Source organism: Musca autumnalis, unplaced genomic scaffold, assembly GCF_047663935.1.
Source record: "Musca autumnalis isolate F117 unplaced genomic scaffold, ASM4766393v1 scaffold_3, whole genome shotgun sequence".
Lineage (NCBI taxonomy): Eukaryota > Metazoa > Arthropoda > Insecta > Diptera > Muscidae > Musca > Musca autumnalis.
In genome coordinates this window covers 257,518,160-257,530,593 of record NW_027411866.1, presented here as the reverse complement: position 1 = coordinate 257,530,593, position 12,434 = coordinate 257,518,160, and the positions used below count along the sequence as shown (strand labels likewise).

The 12,434-nt window shown below is 36.0% G+C and overlaps 1 protein-coding gene across 3 annotated transcripts in view; it reads left to right on the top strand.

Annotated features, from left to right (window-relative positions):
• The window catches only part of ATP8B (ATPase phospholipid transporting 8B), a 127,278-nt gene that overhangs the window by 72,429 nt on the left and 42,415 nt on the right, over positions 1-12,434 (top strand). For all 3 annotated transcript variants that reach the window (XM_073978064.1, XM_073978065.1, XM_073978066.1), the window contains exons 7-9: positions 2,075-2,158; positions 2,226-2,360; positions 2,441-2,689. In XM_073978064.1, coding sequence (XP_073834165.1) covers positions 2,075-2,158; positions 2,226-2,360; positions 2,441-2,689 — 468 coding nt within the window. The remainder of the gene's footprint in view (positions 1-2,074; positions 2,159-2,225; positions 2,361-2,440; positions 2,690-12,434) is intronic.

Sequence of the window (12,434 nt, the reverse complement as noted above, 5' to 3'; positions counted from 1 at the left end):
ATTTTACAAAAACAATTTAATTGAACCATGCTCATTATCTCATTCTAGCTTATTTTAACCCTTGTGCAGAATCCCTTGCGTACCTTACTTTAGATCAAAAATACGATTGCTTACATGTATTTATTTTGTAAAACGTTGAACATATAAAGGCCATTACTCTATCAAAGTATTATATGGAACGGTGGTGCAATGGATAGCATGTTCGGCTGGCATTCTGCATACCCGGGTTCTAATCCCGGGCCAGGCGACATCAGTTATTCTGTAACTTTTAGCAACTATCGATATTGTTTAAATTTCTTTTGTTTTTGTAACAAAAAAAAAGCAAACAAATGAAATTGTTGTAAAATAAACAATGAGTAAAGTTGTTAAAAAATTACAGAATAGGTCCCCAGATTTTGAAAATAGTAAAATTATTGTTGACATCAATTCCTGAGTAATTCAACTAAGTATGTAAAGTAGTAATAAAATATAAGTAAAAAAGTAGAAATATGAAAAATTGCAATAATAAGAAAACAATAAAAAATAAAAAGAATAAAATTTCTTTTTTTGTCAATGCAAATTTTATCGCTTTTATAACTTCCAGTTGTGACGGAAGCGACAAACCAGTTAGGGCCGCAAAAGTAGTACAGTCATTTTAGTCATTTTTATTTTTTGGGATAAAAATTCGACTGTTGCAGCAGACACCACAATCGCTTTTAAATGGCCTTTCCGTCAAGCAGGCGAAAGAAAATGTTTGAAGGGAATGAACGCAAACAATACGAGGGAGTAGGAGGCGTTACATTGTTGTGGTGTGTGTTCATCTAAATCAAGGCTGCTCAAAGGGCGCCCTTCTGCTGTCGGTGTCAATTTGCTCACTCACACAATTAAAAAAGAGAGCATTTGTTCAAAGACATAAATACAACTAAGACTTGACAAAATGCATGCAACAAAAAATGTATACGAAACTTTGTATAGAAACATTACCTTTAACAGGTTGCAGTTAATTCAAAATCGCAACCAAGGAGGAACATTTCATGTAATGGTATCAGAAACGAAATTTATGAATTCAAGGATCTATTCTAGAATAATTCTATGTCAATTGGATCGGTAAATTCGGTTAAATACGTAAAAATGTATAAAAGAAAAAAATGTTATATCACCATATCGTGATATAACATTATGTTAAATTCAACAAAGACATAAATACAACTAAGACTAGACAAAATGCATGCAACAAAAAAATGTTTACGAAACTTTGTATAGAAACATTACCCTTAACAGGTTGCAGTTAATTCAAAATCGCAACCAAGGAGGAACATTTCATGTAATGGTATCAGAAACGAAATTTATGAATTCAAGGATCTATTCAAGAATAATTCTATGTCAATTGGATCGGTAAATTCGGTTAAATACGTAAAAATGTAAAAAAGAAAAAAATGTTATATCACCATATCGTGATATAACATTATGTTAAATTCAAAAGCCATTCACTTAAGAATGATAGCAAACAAAATGTTTTATCTTGTTGTATTTATGTCTTTGAATTCAAAAGCCATTCACTGAAGAATGATAGCAAAAAAAATGTCTTATCTTGTTGTATTTATGTCTTTGATTTGTTTTTGAAATGAACATTTTCAATACACATTTTTTTCCATTACACAAGACAACCCAACAAACCAACATTACTCGATAAAACACCATATTTGATTTATAAATTCTTGTGTAGCCACTGTAGAATAAACGAAACTTGTTTTTTGAAAATAATGATTGTTTATGCTAATTATTAGCTTATCCGTGTAATTGAAGGATGTATTTATACGAATTATTTTTGTAAATTTTATAAAATCAGACTGAACGGTATATCGGGAAACTATCAAAATGTTTGTGTTTCAAAATCAACACAATAACAAAATATGTTTGTAGTTGTATGAGCAGCCCTAATCTAAATTAACATAATTGAACCAGGGCATTCAGCGTGCAAGGCGGGTGTGTATACTTGCAGCACGGTGTCACCCGAATGTACGAACTTTAATTTATCCAAGTCTATATATTTCTTGTATATCCAATACTTATAAGTTATTATTATTTTTTTCAGATCGTATTATTTCTGTTATCAATCTGTGCATTCTTTACACTGGCTTGTGCTATATGGGAGGGAGTCATTGGTCAATATTTCCAGGTAAAAAAATAGAAACAAACATATTTATTCAATATATTTACTAAAAACTATTAAATTTCTCTTGCAGGCCTATTTGCCATGGGAAAATATTATACCAAAAAATATTGTTCAAGGATCAACAGTTATAGGATTGTTAGTATTTTTCTCTTATGCCATTGTATTAAATACCGTAGTGCCAATATCACTCTACGTTTCAGTAGAGGTAAGTTGTCGCGCACACACACACACTCACTCACTCACTTTACAAGTTAATGAGTTAAATCTAACCTCAAATTTCTTTAGGTTATACGTTTTGTTCAATCATTTCTAATCAATTGGGATGAACAAATGTATTATGAACCAAGTAAAACCCATGCCAAAGCCCGTACCACCACCTTGAATGAAGAATTGGGCCAAATACAATATATATTCTCCGATAAGACAGGCACCCTAACACAAAATATTATGACCTTCAATAAGTGCAGTATTAATGGTCGGACCTATGGTGATGTCATTGATTTGCGTACCGGTGAAGTGATAGAGGTGACAGATGTAAGTATTTGATTTAAGAAACAAATATAAAATCTCTTTTATTATGTAGACTTTTTGGATATGGTTATATTAATATATATATACTCAATATATAACATTTAAATTAATCAACAAATTTAATAACCTTTGTCAATTTTTTGTAATTATTAAAATTTTATAAACAATTTTTAAACAAAATTCCATTGGCCTTGCACTAAAAATCTAAGTTTTTAAAAATCAAAATTAAAAATAATAGTTAAGCATTTTGCCTTAATTTCCCTCACAGTTATACAAAACTTAGTGTAGAATTTCTCAACTCAACTCTGTGGCCACTTTTAGAGAGACCCGTAACAAAAGACAAGCAAGCGAGAAATGTGTTCATACACGAAAACCAAGCAATGAGTGTGTGCCATTATTAATTGATTTTCCAACTTTTTTTGTAATACAAGAAAAAAATCCTTAACCTGGTTTGCAGAGCCTCATAGCTAGGTTTTAATTGTTTACAGGCAGATCTTTTGTTTTTGTTTTACTTTTAACTTTCTTTCTGGTTTTTGTTTTGTATTTAACCAACATCATGACTAGATTAAGGATGTACAAAATTTCTTTTTTATCATTTTTTAATAACTTTAAGTGTGTCAGTCAGTGTGTTCCTAGTTTTAGTATAAGTTTTTTTTTATTTCATTACTTAACAATTTCCTCTAGTTAGTCTTCCCTTATGTAAAATTGTTTCCTAGCAAAATGTATGTTTCTTCTTCTTCCTCCTTGTACTCCATTGTCATGAGGAGTGAGTCTGTAAATGATTTCCGTCATATTCCTTGGTATGTGTGAACACACAAAAGCACTTTTATGGCAATTTTTACACTTATTTTTTTCTTTTTTTTATTATTATTTTAAAAGAATGATGCTCTTCCACCCCACAGACCTTTCTTCAGCGAATCTACTCTATAAGTTTGTTTTCTTTAACCCGGTTAAAGTAAGCGAATTGTAGAGGAAATACGTTAATTAAATGAGGTTAAAAAGTATGATATAATTCTTGACATTCTTCTATTGACACTTGTGTATGCTGTTCTTGTGTACAGGGTGCCACCAAAAGTGATTCCAAAAATTAAACAATGGAAATAGTACAAAAAAATAAATATATATAAAATAATATGTGTGCTCCCCTTGAAAAACTTGTAAAAATTTCAAAATTTATAAAGAATAAAATAATAAAATATCGAAAATAGTACATGCTTGCTGGTTCTAGAACAGCCAGCATTTGCATTAACTCTGAACTAATGGTCTGATTTCGTATAACGAATTAAAAACCAATAAATATATTATTTTATTATTATTAAACAGCGGAAATTACATATTTGTCAAATGTTCTAATAGAAAAATAAAAAATGTTTATATTGATTTTGAACATATTTTGCCATCATTTTACATATTTTATTATATTACACTGTGTAATTTTTTGAGGCATTGAAAAATAACCATATTCTGACACCGCAGCATGATAGAAGACCAAAAATAAGAAGACACGTGTCCCGGCGTTTTTCCCTATCACTTCGAGTTTTGCGGTTATGGGCCCTCAAAGACCTGTGGCCTTGATGTCATTTTACCAGGCTCATATCTTCTAAACCGCTAAGAATTTGGTTTACACGTCGAAGCAAAGTGGTAGCTCTAGTCTTAAAGAATAATAATTGTGAACACATCAAATCAGTTTAACCTCATCTTATAGGTCAAAATCGTCAAGGTCAAATTTCCGTCATAATTTTTTCTCGGATTTTGGTCTTCAGATATCAAACCGATCAAAATTGAATCAAACAAGCAACTACAAAAATTTACGATTTTGACCTAGAAGATGAGGTTAAATTGATTTGATGTATTCACAATTATTATTCTTTAAGACTAGAACTACAACTTTGCTTCGACGGGTAAACCAAAATTCTTAGCGGTTTAGAAGATATGAGCCTGGTAAAATGAGTCCTATTGACATCAAAACATCAAGTCTTTGAGGGCCCATAACCGCAAAATTCGAAGTGATAGGGAAAAACGACGGGACACGTGTCTTCTTATTTTTTGTCTTCTATCACTCTGTGGTGTCAGAATATGGTTAATTTTTTTGATGTCGCACAGTGTTATGCACAAATAAAAAAAATGTATTCAATTTCATAAAAAATATCAGAATTTTTATATATAAATTTTTAAAAATTTATGCTTAAATTTATAAGATTATATAATATTAATAAGGTTATATAATATTTATATAAATAATAATAATCAAAAAATGTATTTCAAAAGCCGGAGACTGGTGGCAAGTCAATTCAATTGGTTTTCAATTTGTTATAAAAAATCCTACCATTACTCCAGAGTAACAAATGAAAGCAAATGAAATACTTCAGCGTGTTCTATTTTCCGAACCCTGTATTGGTCGCATTTGTCATCAATGTTTTTTTTTCTACAAAAACTTGTCACATTCTTAATGATTTTTCATTACCGTGACTCAATTTTTTACACAATGGGCATAGAATTAGATAAGGCACGTCACTGGTACATGCATACAAAAATCTGTTCGATATATTAACATGTGCAGATAAGCTTGTAAATTAATATAAAATACAATCAGATGACTAATATTGGGTTGATGTAATTTGACATTTTTAAATATTATAATGGCAAACTTTCCACGAAATAAAAATTATTTTTTCTCATATGAGTTGTTATTGAAGCCTTCATCCGATAATAGAATGAGGCTTCACTATTTTCCATTGGCAGCAGTTCCAACACCTCGACATATACAAGGCAACATGGATGTTTCCAAATGGAAAAATCAGATCGAGAGATGTGTGAGAGATGTCCCATCGATTCGAGGAGCGAACATCGATCGGACCATTTCCTTGCATCAGCCAAGGTTCGTACTCGTCACAATTTTAAGGCCGAAGTGCGATATAACACAGGTCGAAAGCTGGATGTCGAGACGCTGCAAACATAGCATATAATACAAAACTGCTCCGCCATCGTGATGCAGTGATAAGCACTTCCGCCTTGTACTCAGAAGATTGCGGTTCAACCCCTGACCAAAGCATCAACATTTTCCATCCCATCACATCAGTGCCATGATAAACTTCTCTGCAAGTGGTGATAATTACACGCCGTTCGGACCATATTAGCGAATACTTTTTCGCAGAATATTATGATATGCAAAGTTTGAACCTAAGCAGTATACGATTCGACAGTTGTCGTGCGCACCTACCACTACATATGCTAGCCGTAGAGGTTTTAACAGCTTTCGTGTTATTTTTTAATAAGAGATATAGGCCGGCCCTTAAAAAAATATTACCTTTGTAATCGGGGCCACGAGTACAACCCGTTGCAAAGAAATCATAACGATTTCAAAGGAGGGAGGTACCCGAAGATGTGGGCCGATATAGTTCACATTCGAACCTAAACTATGCCTCTTAGAAATATTTCGATAAGTAAAGTGTAGAACTAATCGGTTACTCCCTTCGAGAGTTATCATGCGCCCCATTTTAACGAAAAATGTTGAAGTTTTTTGGGGGAGGAAGTGGACCGACAAAATATTACCAATTTTTTACCGAATGGGGGGACCAGTTCGTGAGCTATCGTGCGCACTGTCTTGGACACTGACCGTAGTGTCACCTGGGGAGCTACCTTTAACACAATGTACTGAGCTAACATATGCCGCGCGTTCATCCATAAGAACGTTAAAAACTTGTATTTGGGCGTCGGGTTCGTAACCCTGCCCTAGAAAAAGCAGCTTACTATGAACAAATGAAAGAAAAACAAACCCCTCAAAAATTGTTGTGATAGATGGAAGATATTCATCGAGCGTGTTGGATGTACGATCGTTCCGAGGATCAAGCATAGATTCGGACAACTACCATGTTGCTGCAAAGGTACTTACCCGTCTAAAAGTTGCAAAAAAAGGACGAACAGATACAACGCGGACAGATAGCCACAGCATATTCCACTCAACTAGCCCAATTGCTTAATGAAAGCCCTCCTCGTCCCGATAACATATCAACACAATGGCAAAATATTGCCCACTCCATGCAAACAGCCGCAAGATTCATACTTGGATACCAGAGACCACCAAAGAAAAATGCGGCATATAGGGCTATTCTACAATCAGAAGCAACGCGTAGCGCACGAGAGAGGTATGGGAAGAAAAGGAGAGAAGAGAAACGTCCTTTCCGGAGGAAAAAGAGAGAAATGGAAAGGCGAGTGTGGAATTTGAACAAATCGAGATGTACAGGAGACAGAATGAAGTCCGAAAATTCTACCAAATAGTGAAACATCAAACTGATGGCTTTGGAACTGGCACATCCTCCTGTAGAGACCAGCAAGGTAATCTGGTAACTGATACAGATAGTGTGCTCAGTATATGGAAAGAACATTTTTCCAAACTGTTGATATCCGATAGTAGCGAAGACGGCGAAGATACCACAGATCCAATCCCAGAAGATGGTATTGAATGTACACCGCCCAGCCAAGCCAGCAATAAACCGGCTGAAGAATAATAAGCCAGCTGTTCAAAACCGGAGGCGACACTCAAATAAGGTGTATTTATAAGCTAGTTAGTTCCATCTGGCAGGAAGAACGCGTACCCGACTATTGGAACCTGAGCATCCTGTGCCCTATCCACAAGAACGGATATAAGACTGTATGCCCTAACTATAGGGTCCTTCTCCCTATTGTGCCAGGGATATTGTGCGAACGACTAAAGCCTATGGTCAACGAAATAATTGGGCCATACCAATGCGGCTTTAGACCTTTTTTTATTTGCAAGTTCATACGTCAAATAAGGGTCACACAATTCTGAAATACATAATTTTTGGGGAAAAGAATTTTGGGTGTGTAGCCTGTATTAGATCTGTTCATAGATTATAATTTCAATTCACACAGGCCGACAGATACTTTTTTACTTTTTGGTTTATTAAAGTTTTTTTTGCGATGCCGGCCTTCGATCGGGGTTTAAGACGTTCTCCCTTTAGTGACAGTTTTATTAAACATTTTTATACCCTCAGCATTTACGCTAACGAGGGTATATACACATTCATACGGGCAAAATGTACCTTAGAAATCATGGTTTTAGACCCCAAGTATGTTTGGGCGAAATCCGTTTCAGACAATTTGGATTTGATTTAGCCATGTCCGTCCATCTGTCTGGCTGGCTACAGCGCACGATAACTCTCGAACGGATCAACCGATTCGGTCCAAAATTTAGCTTTCGGAATATTTTGTCCAAACTTAGATTAAGTTCGAAGATGGGTTATATCGGTCCACTCCTTCCGGTACCTCCCCCACATAAGTTCGAAAATGTTCGAAAAATTTGTGCGCATCGTGAAATTTCTACCAGACTTAAATAAAGTTCCAATTTGGGCTCAATCGGTCCATTCATTCGGGAAATTCGGAAAAGTTCAGTTTAGGAGCTGCTCTGCAATCGCTGTGATTTTTGCTGTAACAACTTGTATTCACTGCCCCCCATACGACAGTACAAGTTTCATCAGGTGCAAGTCTATACTTCCTGAGAAAATAGCTTAAAAGGTGCAAAAAGCCCCTGTGACACCGTGTACAGTGTTTGGAGCGCAAGATAACTATCGAACGGATTTACCGATTCGGTCCAAAATTTGGCCTTCGTAATATTTTGTTCACGATAACTCGTGAAGGGAGTTCACTTTAAGACTTGCTCTCGAATCACTTTGATTTTTGTTGAAGTAACTTGAATTTGCTGCCTTAATTACGATGGTAAAATTTTGTTTTCAGAGGCAAGTCCATACTTCTTTAGAAAACAGCCCGAAAGGGGTAATAACCCCTATGGCACCATATGTAGTGGCTGGAGAGCACGATAACTCCCGAACCGATCAACCAATTTGGTCCAAACTTTGGTTCTCTAAATATGTTCTCCAAATTTAGTTTAACTTCTAAAATGGCCCATATAGGGTACATCTCCCACAAAAGTTCAACCTTTCCATTTAAGACGTTTCCGATGGTGTGGTCCTGTTTAGAACGATGTTATGTTTTCATTCGATTCGATGTTATGTTTCCATTCTTTCTGGCATATTGGTCCAAAAATTATACGATGACCCACTGAACTCCAGCGCGATAACTATCGAAAATATATGACTCCCTAAATAAGATCCACTTCCATAATGGACTATGTCGGCCCATTCCTTCAAGTACCTCCTCCGCAACACTTTTTAACTTTAGTCCTAATCAATTTTTTTTTTTTTTTTTTTTTTTTTTTGTCGACAAGTTCAAATGTCGAAAAAGAGCCACAAAATTCTGAAAGGACCCCAGACATAGGCTGAGGGTATATCTCTGTCGACTGATACTTTTTTACTTGTTTTATTTAACAAACTCAATGTCCTGTGGGCTTTATGACCAACTTTGTGACGGTCATGATGCCCAAAATTTAATTAATGGATGGTTATAAATCACTGGGTTTGTCAAGTTGCCTGAGCATTGCCATTTAAAGTCCTTATGGTCTCAACGCTCTTGATAATTTCGCGGTTCGGATTACTTCTGCAACATCGTTCATTGTAAATTGTGATACATCCTCGGCGAAGAGGACTCAACCCAACATTGGATGGAAAGTCTAACCAAGATGACCAGTTTTTTTGTATCTATCATCATCTTCAAAGTTATGTTTAAAACTATTTTAAATTCATAGCCCTTAAAACACTCCCCAAACACACACAATTAAATCATGTCAAGAATTATATCATGCTTCTTAGTCAAAGGTGTCATCGGTTCCCTTAGCTTTCACTGCGTAATACTTGAGGCTCCTCGACCATTATTTAGGTTATCAAAACACCAAAACAAAAATTTTTTCCAACAAACAACCAACCTTCCAACCAAAATAAAATTCGTATTCGTTCTTTTCTGTTGCATTGCATTTTTCAAAATAATTGTAGAATGAAACCGAAACAAGTAAAGGTAACAGCAGGAAGAGTGCAATGAAAAAGAGTGGAAACACTGTTAACGGTGAGGATATGTCTTCGTCAAAGCGGTTGCATAAAGTCGATGTGCATTTTGTAAATGCTTCATCGCCCACAACAAACACCACCAAAAATCTACCCGCCACAACCACAGCCAATTTGTCTTCCAAATGGCAAGAAGAACGAGAAGATGAAGATGTTCTTAATAATACACTGTTCAACGGCACCGTCGGTCCTTCTTCCAGTAGTGTCAGTTATGTCCGAAACAACAGAGTAAGCATTGACAGTGACAACAGCACAACGTCACCAACTCGAACTTCACCTCTGACACCGGCAAGCACTCCGATGGAATATGTCCAGCACTCAAATGGTTTACCCACAACACCACCACCAGCTTCACCCACCTCAGTAAACAATACACCGGATTTCTGTACAGTAGATGGCACAACGTTGGACTCCAGGGCGGCACAAACAAATCGCAAACGAACGGCGAGAGTGCGCATTGAGAGTCCGATGAAACGTATTGGGCGCCAAATATCCACGCTGTCCACGACCAGTGAAAAAGTAATGATATTGGGTGATTTAGCCACAAATGAGGGGGTACTTTATAAGGCCCAAGCCACTACTCCCACTACTACTACTACTTCTACAACTCACCCCAATAATCAAGAACAACAACAGCAACAGTTGCACCACAGTAATACCATAGCCACCTTGTTCAGTAACAGTAACAACAGCGACAGTGCAACAACAACAATCACAATCACCTCACCCACAACCATCACCGCTTCCACACCAACAAATGCCTTAGCTCTTACGAACATAAATGTAATTCCGAACAGAAGGAGAACCACCACCCTTGACTGTACCAAGCCCAGCAATACAGCTGTGGCCATAACCACACTTTCACCCACATCACCATTATCTTTGACAGACCGAACAATTAGTGGTTCCGTGGTTACACAGTTACACAAGACTAGTGCAACGACGACCTCCACCAAGACAGATCACAAAAAGAATGGAAAATGTTTTTGTTTTCCAACATTTGGTAAACGGACCGGAGAACAGCCACCGACATCGACACCTTTAATAACGATTAACGATAATTCGACACCATCAAAAAGCTCTCGCAAACCATTGCCACTGTCACCACCATCACCGCCAACTCAGTGTTGTCCACAATTTTGTGCACCTTTTTGTCGTAGTTGTTCCTTTGCCTATGAAAGTGATGAAAACGAATGCGAAGGCGACGATGATGATCTGCCGAATGGACCGGCCTATGATCAGTCACTTAAAGCAAATGCGAACGATTCAATGTTTTTAAAACCACCGCCAATGCAGCTGCAGCAGCCAAGCGGCCATGCTCAGAACACTTCTAACACTTTTGCCACCACAGATCACAAATGGACTAATTACCAACACAGTCCGCACCACCACAACAATCACCATCCGCACCAGCACGTATGCATGTGTTTCTTGTTTTTGTTGTAACAATTTTTGTGTGCACTTTATGTTAAAAGTTTGTGTTTTTTTGTTTTTATTTTTGTGTTGCAAAAATATTTTCAGTTTTGATGTTTTTATTGGCGAAAAAATGCTTCAATATTTAGATTTAAACGATTTTATTTAAATATTTTGTATATCTATGAAGTATAAACAGTATTTTTTGCAATTTGAAATTAATGTTGTCTAATCGGCAACAAAGTGTGTAAACCAACTAGCCCACCCAATTGCCAAGGGGCATGGTAAAACAGTTTTTAGAAAGTAAGGAGCTGTTCTATCCCAGGAGTTAATGTAAAAACAGTGTTGCATTAGCTATGTTCCAAAACTTGCAAGAATCTAGGAAAAAAAAATCAAAATGTTAAAATTAGTAGACTCTTGCTCTTCAAAACTTGAAGAGATATTTAGTCAGAGTAATGTATTACAAAAAAAAAAAAAACACTTCCTAAGGTAATGGTCTAAACGCTCTAAAAACACTGCCGGCTCTAACTAAAATGTCTGACTAGCATGATAACTTACAAATTGAGTATCCGATTTTGTCCACGTTCCAAGAAAGTCTATAGTTCGATATAGACACATTCAAAAGTTTAACATTTTCGGTCAGGCGCAGCTGCTCAAGAATGTTTTGAAAATTTCTTCGAAGGTGATTTTGATTACAACGGTATACTTTTTTGTGGCAAGTCCATGACTCTTTACTTAAGATCCCAAGAGCTCTTAAAAAGTCTACAGTGACCAACGAAAATGACTGGTTGATAGCTTAACTATCGAAAGGGATTCATTCTTTGTCATTTAAATCAAATCAAATTTATTAGCAAAATGCTAGAATTTATTCGGAATGTAGATATCGCGTCTATGTGCCAAACACGACTGAAATCATCTTTAACTAAAATATTTTTTTCCGTTTTACGGAAAGAAGGTAGACCTCTAAATAACATTTGTCCTATTAGCCGAACTAAGAGTAGATTTCCACTCATCTTTTTTTGTTGCCTTTTTTCCCAATTTTGAAAATCAGGTTTTTATTCTCGACTTTTTTTCAATTTGTTTATTCCATATTCTATGGCCTTTTCGTTCCGCGTGTACCCGCAATGCGGCTCGTTTTTTAACGCCTTTTTAATGGGTTCCTTTTCCGATTCTCATGCCGATATTTTGTATAGCCGATACAGCTTGTGGTTCATAATACGTCGATATTCACTGTCAATACTGATAGACCCATAGATCTTTCCAAGGATTTTTCTCTTAAACACACTAAGTACTGTCCTATCTGCTCTGTACTTTGCAGTGTGATGGACATTACCCGTCGATGCCATCAACTATGTTTAATC